Source organism: Glycine soja, chromosome 8, assembly GCF_004193775.1.
Source record: "Glycine soja cultivar W05 chromosome 8, ASM419377v2, whole genome shotgun sequence".
NCBI classification, from domain to species: domain Eukaryota; kingdom Viridiplantae; phylum Streptophyta; class Magnoliopsida; order Fabales; family Fabaceae; genus Glycine; species Glycine soja.
The window spans coordinates 34,815,753-34,833,372 of NC_041009.1; the positions used below are offsets into that span (position 1 = coordinate 34,815,753).

Below are 17,620 nucleotides of genomic sequence, written 5' to 3' on the forward strand. Positions count from 1 at the left end.
GCCCTTGTCATAGGTCCTCCAAGTCCTTCAAGTGGATCCTTGCCCTTGCTCTTGGTCATGTCCTCATCAAATTATGTTGATTGGTTTGTAGGTGTTTGACAGCCGAGAGGATGTTTTGTGATGGGCTCGATCCGTTGCTTATGAAAATGGATTTGTGGCGGTGATTTTAAGGTCTGACACAAACACAGGTAGTAGAGGAAGGACTTCGTTTGTGTTAATTGGGTGTGAAAGGAGTGGCGAGTATAGGTGTAGGAAGAAAGAATTCGTTAGAAGAGACACTGGGACTAGGAAATGTGGGTGTCCCTTCAAGCTTCGTGGCAAGCCAGTGGTTGGAGGACAAGGCTGGACGGTGAATTTGATTTGTGGGATTCATAATCATGAATTGGCCAAGTCATTAGTTGGACATCCATATGCCGGACGATTGAGTAAAGCTGAAAAGACACTTATTGCTGATATGACGAAGTTAATGGTCAAACCAAGAAACATTCTGCTGACTCTGAAGAAGCACAATGCTAATAGTTGTACGACCATCAAACAAATATACAATGCAAAAAGTGCATACCTTTCTTCCATAAGAGGAAGTGATACTGAAATGCAACACCTAATGAAGCTTCTTGAACGAGATCAGTATATTCATTGGCACAGATTAAAGGATGAAGACGTGGTTCATGATATTTTTGGGTGTCCCCCTGATGCAGTGAAGTTAGCCAACACATGTAATTTGGAGTTTTTGATAGACAGTACCTACAAAACAAACAGGTACAGACTCCCACTGCTCGATTTTGTTGAGGTGACACCAACTGGATGACATTCTCTACTGGTTTTGCATATCTAGAGGGTGAACATCTTAATAATGTGGTTTGGGCTTTAGAACGCTTCTGAGGTATATTTTTAAGATGTGATGTCTTCCCTGGAGTTATTGTCATTGACAGATACCTAGCATTGATGAATGCAGTGAAAATTGTATTTCCTGAGTGTACAAATTTGTTGTGTACCTTTCACATAAAAAAGAATGTGAAGGGCAGATGTAAATCGTTAATTGGTCAAAGAAATGCTTGGGAATATGTCATCAATGCCTGGGGAACTCTTGTTGATTGTCATTTGGAGCAACAGTTTGATGAGTACCTGAAGAGGTTTGAAATGGTTTGTTCAAGTTGGTCAATGTTTGTTGATTATGTGAAGGATACATGGATAATCCCACACAAGGAAAAATTTGTTACCGCGTGGACGAATAAGGTCATGCACTTAGGGAACACAACAACAAACAGGTATGAAACTGTCCACTTATTTCGATTAACGTTGATGAAATGATGGATTTTTATTGTTGTATATGTTTATTGTTATTTGTGTATTTGAAATGTATGGTTGAATCTGCTCATTGGGCTTTAAAAAGAGTGTTACAAAATAGCCTTGGAGACTTATGCAATGTGTGGGATGCCATGAACAACATGATGACGCTACAACACACGGAAATTAGAACATCATTTGAAACAAGTACTCATGTCGTTGGACATGTCTTCAAAAAAACCTTATACAAGAGTCTTATTGGAATAGTTTCAAGGTATGCTTTAAATCAGATTGTTGCTGAACTTGAGCGTGTTCACTATGCTGGCAACAATCCTTCCAGTTGTGATTGTGTGATGAGAACGACGCACGGTCTTCCTTGTGCTTGTGAGCTATCCAAATATGTTGTTGGTTGCATCCCATTGGATTCAATCCATATGTTCTGGAGGAGACTCAATTTTTCAGATCAAGGGATATCTGAGCCCGAGGTAAGCATCAGGGAAGAAATGGAAACAATATACAAAAGATTTGATGAACTTGATGTTTGTGGTAAGTTTACTCTGAAGACAAAGCTTCGAGGAATTGCGTATCCTGATCAAAATTCAATGTGTCCTCCTCCAACAAAGGTTAACACAAAAGGTGCGCTGAAGAAACCGATGAAAAGAAACCCATGGTCAACAAAGCGTGATCCATCTTACTGGGAGTATGTAGATGCTTTTCATTCTCAACAAAATAGCAATTCGTCAGTGAGGCATAGTTCATCATCTTCTGACTAACCTAATCCAAGAAGGATGATGCCTATGTTGGATCAATTTCAGCCATTTATGCACGACTTCATTGATAATATTGTTGATGTCGAAGTTGATGGAAATTGTGGATATCAGGTGGTTGCCGGTTTATTAGGTATGGGTGAAGACTCTTGGTCGTTGGTCCGCACCCATCTGCTTATAGAACTTGCCAAATTTGCATAAGACTATATCAAGCTCTTTGGTGGCACAGACAGATTTGAGGATTTAAGGATGTCACTACATGTTGATGGGTTAACCACGATATTTAATTTGTGTTTTTTTATTTTTAAGACTTAACTTTAAAATAAACTTTGACGTCTATATTTGTTTCATTCAGGTCACTATGGATAAGTGGATGGATATAACCGACATGGGATATGTGATTGCATCAAGGTATAATGTAATCCTTGTATCCTTGTCTCACCAACAAAGCATGACGTTCTTTCCTCTTAGAAGTCAACCACTGGGAGATCCTTTGATGCATCGCATAATTTGTATCGATCACGTCTATGGCAATCATTTTGTTTAGGTACATTGTAGATATAATTTTTTTAAATATTTATGCAATCAGTTGTGTACGATTGAGTTAATACTTATTTATTTTTGCATGTACGACAGATTTATTTGAAAGATCGTTGTCCTTTACCGCCGATAGCATTGTTATGGTCTACCAATTGTCATACTCAGGCAAAGTAGTGGCCAACTTCATATATTAGTAGAATGCAACATTATAGAAGCTTCACGTTGTACAAAAGAGATTATGTTGACTTAAATGATGATTGAAAATGTACCTTTGTTTATTTGTTATGTTAACATAAAAATTTGTTGCTTATTTTAAAAAAAATAATGTCTATGTCCTTGTTGCAAAATTTGCATGGCTTAATTGTCGTATTTGATGCAAATTTTATTTCTTTCCACTCAAGTTAATGTAATGTTTGAAGCTAATGTAATGTTATTTTATGTTTGAAATGATTTTACGTTTCAATTTGTGCAAATTTTATGTTATTCGTATTCAAAAATAAAATAAAATAAAATCTCCATCTAAAATAAAATAAAATATTCATCTAAAATAAAAAACAAAGACACAACTTGCTTGCGGATCAAGTTGATCCGCGGCAACAGCACGGATCAAGTTGATCCGCGAGAAGCCTGCGGATCAACTTGATCTGCGAGTAGCTCGCGGATCAACTTGATCCGTGTTGTTTCCGCAGATCAACTTGATCTGTGATCTTGCCGCGGATCAACTTGATCCACGAGCTAATCGCGGATCATCTATGTCATCTACGGATCAAATTTTCCTTCTGCGGATCAACCAAAATCAATGCACGGATCAACCTCAATGACTGGTGCACAAATGTTTTTAAAAAAATACACGAAGGATATTTTTATCTTTTCATGAGAGTGCTAAATGCACCACCAATAATGCTGGTGCACCTAGCAATACTCATTTTAATGGCGTAAGCTATCTTTTTCTTTGTTCGTGAGAATAGAGAAATTCCAACTTTTAATGCATGTTATAATAAATTTGTCACGCCTTTCGTGACAACATTTGTTTCAATGGTACTTTTCTTTTCTCGCAAAACATGAAAATTTTGGATTACGGAATATCGATCTTTTTGGTGTAGGGAACTGGTAGCTGATATAATTTTCAGATGCCACCATTCAAATACAGTTCAAATACAGAGTATTTGACATGTATAAAAGAGTTATTCCTTCTATCTCAAAATAATAATTATTTTAATTTATTTTACACATATAAAAATAATAAATAGATAAAAAATAATTTTATAAAATTAATTTTATATTATTATTAATTTATTTATAAATTTTATTATCTACTATTAATATTATAAAAGATATAAATTAAAAAATGTAATATAAAATTACATTAAAATATTAAAATATAATTATAACAAAATGAAAAGAGTCTTTATTTTCACATGAATCCCATGATCATAACACGATGGAATGGTCCAACTAGACAATATCCTGGATGAAAATGCCCGTTCATAAATTTCCCCAAACTTTGCAACTGGAGTCTTTAAGGTCTCTCGTGCTGATGGTTGTATCTAGACTTGTGTAATTATTTCTATATTAAAAAGTGCAATTTGGTTTTCCTCACATATACTTTTACAGTTTTACTTAAGTACTCTCTTTTTATAAAACTTTTATGAAATAATAGACGTGTAAATAATCATTTTAATCTTTAAATATATAAATCAATAATAATTTAATCTTATATGTATCAATAACTTATTTAATTTTTTAAGTTAATATTAGATATAAAATTTAAATAAGTTCTCAACATGCATATGATATACTTATTCTCTTATATATATATTTTTAATGTTAATTTAACTTTTTATCTCTTTCATCTATTATGTTAGTTTTAACTTAAATATTTTTTAAATGAAATTATTAATAATTAAAATAATAACATATCACAATATAAATTATTTATGATACGTCTAAAATATAATTTATGTGTTTAAAAACATTTTTTTATTATAATATTATTTAAATATGTGTATTGATTATAAATTTTATTTATATAAAATAAACATTTATATTATACTATATACATATTAAAATACTAATTACTAGATAAATTCTTGTAAATTGTAACTAAAGTCACAATAAAAGGGGAAGAAATGGTATTAAGTGGGGCAGATGACATAATCTATAATATTATCATGACAAACAAGACATAAGTTATGTGACTTTAACAAATAACAATACACAGCAAACCACAATGCCACAATCGAAACAGGTCACTCTCCCGGTAGAAGATGCCATATGACTGCGTGCACTTATTTAGCTCTCTAATCTGCTTAATACTGCATATTATTATTCCATTGTTTTGATTTCAAGGTAGAGTGTATCCTGTAAAGAGAAAAAGGCATGGCTAATTATGCACATTAAAAATTTGTTCAAAAGAAGAAGCATAGAACAGAAAAATCTATATTATCATGCCTCATGTTATTGTATACCAAAGTTGGTGATTAGTAAAACATTGGTAGACTTGCTAATTTTCTTCAGCTTTTCTTCTTGACAAGTTTCTAAAATTGGCGCACACGTCTGTTTGGGTCAAATATTTAGTCATTATTCTACCTTTCCCTTACAAGCAGATAATTACCATTAAAGGCAATGTTTCATATATTTAATCATTATTCTGCTAAAATGGCTGATATTGTTTTAGCCTACTTTAATTACTAAATCAATTTTGGGATCTCCACAACTAATGTGACTGCAATTGCAGTTCCATTTTTTTTATTTAATGTCCTATAATATGAAGGATCAATAAAATGTGATAATTACATCCGTAATTTAAAACCATGCTCATGAGCGTCTAATCCAGAAAAACAGGTTTTTCATTTATGCTGTCCCTCTACCATCTCTAAACTAGTACTTCTCATTTTACTAATGTTAAAATTTTTCAAGACAAAATTTCTGTCCATATAATTATAGTATTATAAAAATTATCCGGCTGTCACCACTTGTCGTTTGGACAATTTTTTAAGTTATTTTTATTTATTTATTCTTATTTTTACTCTCTCTTCCTTTTTGTTTTAAGTAAAATGCAAAGTATGTAGGACTGGTCTCTAAAACAAAAATTGATAGGATTTTTTTTTACTTTAAAGAAAAATGTGCGGACTATTGCCTTTGTACTCCAAAATTTGAATGCATGCTAAATTTGAAACGATGAAAACCAATTAAGTTGAAGTAGAAAGTGGTTAATTACTTACTTCCACATTTCTTCCCAGCAGGTCGGTTCCTGATATTGCATCTCTTTGGAATGGTGATGGCTGTGGCAGGGTTGATCTTAGCTTGCTTGGCCAGAGGTGACAAGAGAACAGCACAGAGGCACCTTGGAGCAGTCTTGAGCAAAGCACCAACTCTTGCACAACAAGCCAATGGAACCTTTGCCTTCACATTGCTAACTGCACCCAAGCATGGGCTTAGGCTAGCAGCTGCAGACCCTATAGGGGTCTTTCCACATTCTCCTCCAGCACCCTCAGCCTCCAAAATCAACACCTCTGATGCCAACAGAAACATCAGCAATGCCACAAGGAAAAGTACTCTACCCTTCATGTCCCTCATCATCATTCTTTCAAAATCTGCTGACACTGATCACTCACTTCACTTCTATATATGATCAGTACAATTAATTTGTTTTAGCATTCTGAATTCCATGGACTAACATCACCTTCTTCATATACAATTCTTAAAGGGAAAAAGGGGTGTGAGATTAGCAGTAGAGGGGTGGTTGTAGCCTTAGGATATTCAACAAATAATAATAATAATAATAATAATAATTAATCAAATTGGTTTATGAAAGCGTAAAACGTCCATAAATTAATTTTTCAAAGATGAAAATTTTAAATTTAGTCTTTAAATGTTTAAAACTTTATAACTTAATATTAAACTAGTACTCGAAAAATAAAAATTATTGTCAAATTGATCATTAAACGTTATAACTTAATAATAAAATGATCATACAAATTTAATGATAAGATTAATTTATCATTTTTTTTATATATTCAGAGATTATTTTATATTTCTTCTTATTTAAGGGCCAAATTATTACTAAATCATATTTTCAAGAAGAATTTGGGTATTTATCTAAATAATAATGCCTCCTTTCACAATGAGCCCAGCTATATCCCTTGGCATGCTATAAAAGGTAAATATTTGATTTTGTTTTTGCATATAAGAAGAGTGCTAATTATGCCTTCTTTTTCGGCTTCTAGCATGTTCTATTCTATGACAGAGCTTGGAGACACTGCCATGTCATGGTAGGTGGGACGAAAATCCAGTGTGAACACAGAAAAAGTTGGCCAGACAAAACTTTGATGCACTTCTAGGGGCTGCCACATAATTTGCTCCACTATGCATGCTTGATATATAAACCAAGTACACGTGGCTCTTTGTTTTTGCTTTTTTTTTTTATATATATATAATTATGGTAGTGATATGAAGTTGTCACACCGAAAGTATTTAAGAAAGAGAAGTCGCTATTATTTATACTAACCGTTATTGGGTTTGCTTGTTCAGCGGTTTGCATAATTGATTTTCTTGTACATAATGGTCGAAACAAATTTGAACAAATTTTATTGGTAAAGCTGGGCTTTCTAAATTGTTTTTCATACATTGGAGTGCTCTTAGTGACGATATTTTCCACCGTTTCTAAATACAAGAGTTGATAAAATAAAAAAACACGTGTCGCGTGGTAATTCTACACAATCGAAACAAATTACAAGGTTTGTTAACCTAAACTAAGTGGTTCATTGGATAATTGTGACATTTTTTTTCTTAACGCAGTCATTGTTTCGGGTGAATTAATATTACATTGTATTTATACATATATTACGAATCCGTTGAGAACATTATATTAGATGAGAATAACTTATAATAACCATCGAATCAACATTAAAAATAATAAATGATTGAGATTAAAATATTTAAAATTTTAAATTAAAATCTAATATATCATTAGATCTCTATAAGATTAATCAAATAACAAATAAATCTATAAAAATATCAATTATTACTCCCTAAAATATCTTACTTAACCATCACTATCATGGTTGTTGTTGATGTCACCACCACAACCATTGCTTCAACCACCACCATCGCCACTATCATCAACTACCACCATGATCTTCGTTGTCGTCGTTGTCATCGTCATTGCAGCTACTATGATTGTCGCCGCCACCATTACCGTCATTAACTAGCACCATCTTCGCCGCCATGACCATTATCGTCATTGTCGCCACCATATCATCGCCATCAGCGATCGACGGTGACGATGACGGTGGTGAAAGTGGTAACAGTCATGGTGATTGGTTAACGATAATTGATACGATCAAGATTTAATTCTCTCACTCTAATATAGATATGATATGTTATATATATATATATATATAAGAATAACCCTCTTATGTGAGAATAAGAACAATCATTCTCATCCGTTGGATTCACTACTAGAAAAGTGTTATTTTACGATGGATATTCTAAGACGGTTATGCAGAATCGTTTTAGAATGTCACGCGGTGACATTTTTGCAATTAGGGACAATAAATATTTATTTTATGACACAAATTCTAAGACGGTTTTTCTGAGCCGTCTTAGAATGTATGAATGTGGCAATTCTATAATTAACATGAACGTGAACGATGACAGTTTTGTGTAAAGAACCGGCGCTGTTTTCGTAATCCCAAATTATCTCCTTTGAAATTAGGTTATTCTTGCAAGTCCCTCACCTCGCTCAAACACTCTAACCCACTCACGCCCTCATGCTCACCCAGTTTGCCCGCCCTCATTGAGTTCATCTTTGGTGTGCTGACTCTGTTCATCTACTCACTGACCGTCAAAGCTGTATGGGTCTCTATCGCGCTGGCATTGTGTGCGGCCATCGTCACATAGGTAACTACCAATGAGTGTCAAAATCTTATTTGGTTCTTCTTGTCTTTACCAAGAGCTGGTAGGTTGGGGATTTTGATCGCAGTGGGTAATGAATGTCGTTTTGGTCATGATTTGAGATCATTTCGAGCTACAAAAACTCATCACAAGTCCCTTAAACTGGGTACTATGTATGGCCATTGGTAGCTTTGCTTGGTCGCATAAGTCATATTTTTAAGTGCTTTGTCTCAGGTCCATCTCTGTTGCCTCAAAAGCAACATTTTTTTATGAGCAATTTTGTTAAACTCCTATCCTTCTCAATTGTCATTTGTTTTTGCCCATCATTCTTGACATTACAAGGTTGTAAAATAAGAGCATGGCTGTCCAAAACTGGCCCCTAAATTAAAAAAAAATAGAAGTAAAAAAAACAAAAGTAGAATTAGGATCTCAAAATGCAATAACATGTAAATACCTGTAAATCTTTACAAACATTTGTAGCAGTTTCAGGGGAGTCAAACTCAACAAATCCAAACCCCATAGAAACATTTTTCCCATTTTTCAAATGCTTCTTCACCTATTTGTGAAAGCAACAAAACCAAAATAAGAGAAGCAACAAAACAAAAATATGAAATATAGGTAAGTCATAATGAGTTAGAAATAAAACCAATACCTTGACACTCAAAATGCTTCCCTTTTTCATGTGTTCAGTTAAATGTTTCCTCAGACTTTCATCCATAGTCTTGAAATTTAGGTTCTTGATGAACAGGGACCGAGCCTGAAGCATGATAGATTATGTAATTAATTAATAATGAAGAACAAGCAGTATGGATTAGTTAGAAACAACTAATTTCAACAATTTAAAAAATATAAATAGATGACAAATTTCATTATTGGAAAGAACAAACTTGATAGCTTAAATTCCCTATAGGAATATACTTACTTGGTGTAACTTTTCTTTTCTTTTAGCTAAACTATAAGTCTAAACTATAGTTAGTAGTTAGACTATGGTTAGTTAGTTTAACAATTAGGACAATTGTGTGACACATGTCACTAACTAACTCGGGTTAGTTGACAATTACATAGCTTATATCATCAAAGTACTTTTGATACACATATTATACAATGCCCCAAATAGCTAGCACCATAGAGATACCCTTAATGCCATCCATTTTGTCATGAAAGAACAACACTGCCAACATTGGAACAATAGACACTCCCAAAGCGCTTATGGCATTAGAGAAGAGTGAAGAAACCTCACACGAATAAGCCCCAAGCAACCAATAGTAAAGACTTGCCAAAGTATGGCAGTGAAAGTGTGGTTCAACAAATATGAAGCCTTTCGCATCTCATACCCCTTCATTTCATCTTTCAAACCACTCCACTCTCCACTAGCAAAAAGTCTTACTAAGGTAACAAGGGTAGCTACAAGGGAAGGGTATGATATCATATCCAAGACCACTTTGAAAGTTTCTCTTTTTATGACCTTCTTGAACACAAGTTGTGTAATGGAAAGCCATAGTCCATACCCTGCAAATGCACCAATTGTGCATATGAATCCAATCACATACTTTTTCTTGGAGATTTTTATGGAATCTGAATCATCATCATCATCTAATGATGACTCATTTTGAAACACAAGAAGGGTTGAGGAAATGGTGAGAAGGACTAGAGAGTTGATTATGTAAGGTGTGAACTTGAGTGAGTTGAGGAAGTAGGAGAAGAAAGCATTGAAAGCCAACTGGGATGAGCAAATGAGTGAATAGGTAGAAACAGGAAGGTACCATAGTCCAACTGAATATAAATAACGATCTAATGCCACGAGTAGGCCAATTGAGACATAGATAAATGATAGCATTGAAACTGATGGTTGTTTTGGATGAATGCTATTATTTGTGGTGAGATTTTTGGGTGCTAAAAAGAAGTAAACAGGAAGCTGAATTGGGAAACCAGCAAGTTGAACAAGTGTTCCCATCCATTTGCTTTTTCCACCCTTTTCATAGTACAATCTTCTGAGGATTATTGTTGCTGATGCACACACCAACACAAGTGAAGAATGGATGGCTATTATGAGCCAATGGTAGTATCTTTTTTTGTTACTTATTGTTGACTCATTCATTGGACCACCAAAACTATTGTCCTCCAAGGAATTTGTTTCTTTGGCTCTGGTAGGTTCTACAAAAAAAAAAAAGACAACAACAACAATAAATGATTGATGACTATATCAACTTATAGATAATATGTCATTGATTAAACAAAGCTGCTTTGTATACTTTCTTATATGTTTCAAAAGAACTCACTTGCTTGGAAGCAAAGTTATGTTTTCCTTTTACATGTAACTCGTTTTCCTCTTATATTATTATTATTGTTGTTGTTTAGATGAATCAGGGTGCTTGGGTTTGATGCTTCACCAGTTCACATTCACAAGAAGTGTGTCTTGACATTCCCATAATGGTAAACTAGAGATATAATAGTATAATTCAAAGTCTTGCAACTTTATCCTAAAGCTAAGAGTCTCTTTATTACTATTAGAAAACATTTTTATTTTTTGTATTCATGGATAATTACAAAATTATTACTTTTTCCTGTTTTGAAAGATTTGGGGTACAACAAAAAAAGTGGGGATAAAATTGCATATAGTAATTATTTATAAATAAAAAATTGAAACCAAGCCATCCTTATTGTATAATTAAAACTAAAAATCACACCAATCAAGACGGGAAAGGTTTTGGATCCCCATCGATATCATAGGCAACAAATTTATTTATATAGGTGTTGGAACACCTATTGTTAGCATTTATGATCTTTTTTATTATAATTTTGGAAATGGGAGGAGGGGTTGCTTTAACCAAGAATATTCATACATCCAAGAGAGGAAAAGCAAAATTATGGTTTTATGTAGCATCTCAGAGTTACTTTCCACTCCCAACCAGCAGATTTTAGTCTAGTTACCATAATAATACAAGTAAAAACCAAAAAGTTAAAGCCTCAATTTTGGGTTAATCTTCCACAATAGGACCTCGAGAGTAACTAAGGTGCATGTATGAAAGGGTAAAAAAGGAGTGGTGTAGGAAATCATAGCTAATAGAGAAAGGATGCAAGATCATTTAATGACCTGACAAGAAAGATAGGGAGTAAGAGAATTTTGTCTTTCTTTTTTTTAGGAAGTGAGGGCATATATGATACGATAGTGGGATGGTAAGAGATAGTTGAAGATTAGTTGGGAATCTTGGGAGACTGGACACTTTCAAATTTCCTAGACCACTTTCATTTTCTTTAGCATTCATAACCTGTCAACACCTTGATACAGGCCTGGGATTAGCTTTAATACAATATACAAATTGTATTATATCTCTGATACCTATCATTCCATTTCCTTTTTCATATGCTCTATACCTCCCACTCCCACACTACTTCCTTTGTGTGCAAGAGAGAAAAAGTTCTGACAAAACCATTCTTAGTCAATGCTTTCCATTTCCCAAATAACATAGAAGACAAAGTAGTACAGTTGTAGACCTGCCTAAAACTTATAGCTAGCGCAATAGTAATAAGTTTATTTTCTTCTTTTTTATGAAAATCAAGAGAGAAGGAAACAATAAATTCATTCATGGAGGACAACCTTTAGTAGAATATCCATTGATAGAAGTTAAATTAAAATATTACATTATTAATGAACACTACTAGATGAAACTTATGACCAAAAGATAAATAGATTATTACTTGAAACGCTTGTAAGCTAAACCTCTAAAAGTTGCTCGAGCTTCCGCTAGTTCAAGGAAAACAACCTGAAATATCATCTCCAAATGATTCAAAGCTTGACATAAATATCATTAGACAATGAACATTTAACAGTGACAACAATAACTTTTCCAGTACCTCACTACTGAACATAGTTTACCAATCCACTAAATAAGAAAAGTAAGCAACAAAAATGCCAAGATAGGATAATGAGCTAGAAAATATGCTTTAAAATCTTAATTCAATACACCCCCGTAACTCCCTAAGATTGTTTCATATCCACATACTCTGATGGAAGAAATGCTATTAAAACTAGATTAAATTACTCAGGCTTTGTGCTTGCACTAGTAGTTGTAATGCCACTCCGATACAGTTCCTTTAAGATCATGACCTGCTGTTTGGTAGGGCTCCATGTTGGTGAACCTGTTAGGGACAGAGTATAGTAGTAGTAGTCTATATTTGTATCATGAAGCATGGCAACATGTTGGAGTAACTGACTTACAGCGATTTAGCAAACAACACTGAGCATGAACCTATAGCCCCCGACACTACAGCATATTAGAAGGGCAGTAACACATATTTAACAAAGGCCTAGGCAAAATGTTACATACCAACCAAGTGATGCAAGAAGGGGCTGCATAGCACATTGAAAAATAAATAATCAGAACAAATGAAAATACATCCATCAAATCAATCATAAGAAATTGCATACTTCAGTAAATATATACCAACCAAAGAAAAAAAAACTACATGTCTACTACATATACTATCATAAAATTACACCATAAATCATTCAACACAAAATCCCAATCAAATTACAGGAAACATACCCAAAGGAAATGAAATTAAGGAAATTTCCAAGAAACAAAAATACGACCATGGGTTATAAAAACCTACTAACCGTGTTGGCCATGGTTTGTTACTTATAATTTGATAAATCATATAGGTTTATAGGTGATTAGTCATACATATATATATTGGTTGTGTGTGTGTGTGTGTGTGTGTGAATTAATATTTTTATGGCATGTTGTATTCAACCTTTAATGTTAGACAATTTGTATTGGTTGTAGGTAATATTATTTGACTGACATAGGAAGTTAAATCTACTGAAAAAATTTGTTGTTGATTGAGTGAAGATAAAGTTGTATAATTATCACTACCGACACCACACTCAGCTTTTGTTACTAGCATCTTTGGAGGTATGTATGTCACTCTGACACTTATGTGGTTATTACACTTGTTGTTGATATATGAGTAATGTTTAATATTAAAATTTTCTGCATTGTCAGTGAACCATAGTTCCCCGTTTGAGATTTAATACAATGACTAATACAAACAATTTGGATTAATCGTTGTATTGAATCTCGAATTGTTCGTTTGGACAGTTTGGGAAGACTCATTTTTTCTTAATTCTTGCTTATAGGTTAAGTATTTTGTGTTAAATTTGGTTAAATTACGGTTTAGTGCATGAAGATTTGTTCTTCGGGTGCATACTTGATCATGGTGAATTCATGTCACCGCTTTCATATCATGTACTTGAAGACCAATGCGAAATACTGTCGAAATTTCTTCAAATTTAACATAACCTACTTAACTTGTACGTACGAATCAAGTAAAAAATATCTTCCCGAATGGGATAGGGCCACACATTTTTATGAAAAAGTGATATTTTCATGCATATGGGATAATGTATCTGGTATCACAATACACCAAACATGGATCGAAGTTGAATGAAAGCACCATGCATAACTGAGGAGAATAAGAAGGGGGTCGAAGATTTTTTTGCAATTTGCGCAACAACATGCAAAGGCAATGGGTGGAAAATATTTATGTCCATGTGTCAAATGTGTGAATGGGAGACGAAAATCATTGCAAGATATTAGATCACATCTTATATGTAAGGGTATCAGTCCTACTTATACAAAATGGTTATGGCAAGGTGAATTACCTCAAATGTCAACAGTCCCTCCAATTGAGGCAAGCTCAGGCACCCTTGTATAAAAAATTAGAAAATAATTCTAAGAAGCCCTTGTATTTGGGATGCACAACCTTCACACGGTTATCGAGGGTGTTAGCTTTGGTGAACTTGAAGGAAAGGTTTGGGTGGAGTGACAAAAGCTTCACTGAATTGCTTGTGTTATTGAAGAATATGCTTCCTGAAGACAACATGTTACCCAAGAATCATTACGAGGTGAAGAAGATTTTATGTCTTGTGGGTATGGAATACCAGAAAATACATGCATGCCCTAATGATTGTATTTAGTACATAAATCAATTTGTCAAAATGTGCAACTGCCTTACATGTGGGGTATCATGCTACAAAGTGAAGTATGCCAAATGCAATGATGATCCAACCACAAACAACGATCGTCTAGCAAAGGTGTGATGATATCTTCCAATAATACCAAGGTTTAAGCGATTGTTTGCTAATGCAGATGATGAAAAAACCTTACATGGCATGCACATGGCAGAAAAAATGATGGATTGCTCCGTCATCCCACAGATTCTCCCCAATGGAAGACAATTGATCGGTTGTATCTAGATTTTGGACAGGATCCAAGAAACCTAAGGGTTGGTCTTGCTTCTAACGAAATCAATCCTTTTGGTAACTTGAGCACCAGCCATAGTTCATTGTCTATTTTGCTGATGATTTATAACTTTCCTCGTATGTTGTGCATCAAGCGAAAATACATTATGTTGCGTATGATGATAGCTGGTCCAAGACATTTAGGAAATAATATTGTTGTCTATCTTGCTCCCTTGATTGAAGACACGGGGTTGATGTGTATGATGGGAATCTTCAGCAGACCTTCAAGCTGCGTGCAATGATATTTTGCACCATTAACAACTTTCTAGCTTATGGGAATTTGAGTGGATATAGTGTGAAAGGACACCACGCATGTCCTATATGTGAGAAAGACACAAGTTACATCCAACTGAAGCATGGAAAGAAGATAGTATATATAAGGCATCAAAGATTTCTGAAACCTTATCACCTGTATTGGCGACTGAAGAAAGCATTTAATGGAACATTAGAGATTGAAAGTGCACCGATATCGTTAGTTGGACGTCATAACTATCTTTGGGAAGACACAAAAAAGGATGGGTTTGAGAAAAACATTTGGAAGAAAAGGTAAATATTCTTTGATCTTCTTTACTGATGCGATCTACATGTACGACATTGTCTAGACGTAATACATGTTGAGAAAAATGTGTGAGATAGTTTAATTGGCACTCTTCTTAACATTAAAGGAAAGACAAAAGATGGTTTAAAATGTCGTCAAGATTTGGTAGACATGGGTATATGAGATCAGTCGCATCCAGTATCACAAGGTCATCGAACATATTTTCCCCAACATGTCGCACAATGTCAACGACAAAGAAAAAAAGATTTTGTCATTGTTTAAAAAACATTAAAGTCCCACAAGGTTAATCTTCAAATATCAAGAGCCTTGTATCCATTAATAATCTAAAATTGGTTGGGTTGAAGTCTCATGATTGTCACGTGTTAATGCAACAACTATTGCCAGTAGCCATTCACAATATATTACGTGACAAAGTTAGGGTTGCCATAACTCGGTTGTGTTTTTTCTTCAATGCAATTTGTAGCAAAGTCATTGACCCTCAATAGTTGGATGAGTTGGAAAATGAGGCTTCCATTATCATTTGTCAATTGGAGATGTATTTTCTGCCATCATTTTTTGACATTATGATTCACTTAGTTGTACATCTTGTATGAGAGATACGGTTGTGTGGGCCCATCTTTTTATGGTGGATGTATCCGGTAGAACACTTCATGAAGGTCCTAAAAGGTTATACCAAGAATCAATACCAACCCGAAGCAAGCATTGTTGAAAGGTACATCGCTGAAAAAGCTATTGAGTTTTGTTTTGAGTATATAGAAACTAGTATGCCTGTTGGGCTTCCTCAAAGTCGTCATGATTGCACACAAGAAGGAAGGGGAACACGAGGATTCAATGTTGTAATCATGTATCACCTGCAGCTCTCACAAGCACATCTATATGTATTAAACAATAAAACAAAGATTATCCTTGCATAGATGCTCATAAACAAAATGTCATAGCTACTCACCCAAACATGAATATGATGAGGGTGTTGCAAGAGCACAATAGAAATTTCATTAACTGGTTTAGAAAAACTATCTTCATTGATGACAGTGCTTCCAAAACATTAAGATTGTTAGCTGTTGGACCAAATCTCAATGTCTCCACTTGGAAGGGATATGATATCAATAACTATTCCTTCTACACAAGGTCACAAGATGATAAAAGTACCATGCAGAACAGTGGGGTGACCGTTGATGCTCATTCGGATCACTTTAGCAGCACATCAAATAACAACCCAATTTGAGTGTCCATGCCTTATTTTGGAGTGATTCAAGAAATCTGGGAGCTTCATTATGGTGAATTTAGGGTGCATGTCTTCAAGTGTAATTGGGTTAATGCAAATGTGGGCGTGTGTCAAGACAAAATGGGGTTTACTTTGGTTGGCCTTCAAAAGGTTGGTTACAAGGATGAACCTTTCATCATGGCAACACAAGCCAAACAAGTGTTTTATGTCGAAGATCCGAGTGACTCAAGATGGTCAATTGTTCTACAGAATAAACAAGTGGTATCACTTACGATATTGATGGTTCAACACTTGATGTTAACGACATGTCTGCCTTTTCCCCGTAGATGCCTTTCATAAATGCTAAAAATGAGGAAGATGATGTATATACAACTCATAATGATCATGATGAAGGTTTATGGGAGAATACACCTACGTAACTGCGATATACCCAAGTAATGTTTAATATATGAAATCAAGTATATTACATTTTACATTTGTGGATATTTATAATTTTATGCTTATATGTTGTTTTAATTGGTTTTTGTTTACTAATTTTGTCCTTATACTTTTAGTAGGACCCATGTCAACACCCCCAAGGTCCCCTCCACCTTCAAATGCTCATTCGGTAACTACGTCAAGGAAGAATAGACAAACTACCTGACTGAGAAGGTTGACTACCAGAAGCTTGGATCAGCCACGACCTACTATTAACGTGAATCCTGCAACTGGCAGAGGATCAGGCCCCCATAAACAAAAGTTCCATAGTTACTTGGGGGTAGTAGCATGAGAAAAAAAATCAAATTGCACATTCTAGTTGGAAAGTTGTCTCAAATTCCCTACACAAAAGTTTATGTTATTTTTGTAACTAGTGCAATGAAGAGAGTAACCATTAATTTGGAAGGTGTGTCTAATCAACCTGTACCTCAGTGGATTGAAGCAAAAGTTAGTCATTATTTCATGAATAGGTGTTTTGAATTACTCACATCTGTAACTTTCTATGGTTGGAATGTTAAGTATATTTCATATTGTATTCAGAGTCATGTTCAAACTGGAGGCTA

The 17,620-nt window shown here is 34.4% G+C and overlaps 2 protein-coding genes and 1 pseudogene across 2 annotated transcripts; all 3 read right to left on the reverse strand.

The window, feature by feature from the left end:
- Positions 1-4,703: 4,703 nt before the first annotated feature.
- Positions 4,704-6,326, reverse strand: LOC114420902. The gene is made up of 2 exons (XM_028386613.1): positions 5,819-6,326; positions 4,704-4,955 (listed from the first exon to the last, which is right to left on the reverse strand). Exons 1-2 carry the CDS (start codon positions 6,177-6,179, stop codon positions 4,939-4,941), a joined length of 378 nt encoding a protein of 125 aa, XP_028242414.1. The 5' UTR covers positions 6,180-6,326; the 3' UTR covers positions 4,704-4,938.
- Positions 6,327-8,710: 2,384 nt separating this feature from the next.
- LOC114423527 (multiple RNA-binding domain-containing protein 1-like) lies at positions 8,711-9,227 on the reverse strand. Its single transcript, XM_028390323.1, has 3 exons — positions 9,145-9,227; positions 8,947-9,048; positions 8,711-8,871 (listed from the first exon to the last, which is right to left on the reverse strand). The coding sequence occupies exons 1-3, from the start codon at positions 9,208-9,210 to the stop codon at positions 8,743-8,745; spliced, it is 297 nt and encodes a 98-aa protein (XP_028246124.1). The 5' UTR covers positions 9,211-9,227; the 3' UTR covers positions 8,711-8,742.
- Positions 9,228-9,538: 311 nt separating this feature from the next.
- Positions 9,539-16,149, reverse strand: LOC114424102 (annotated as a pseudogene).
- Positions 16,150-17,620: the final 1,471 nt, after the last annotated feature.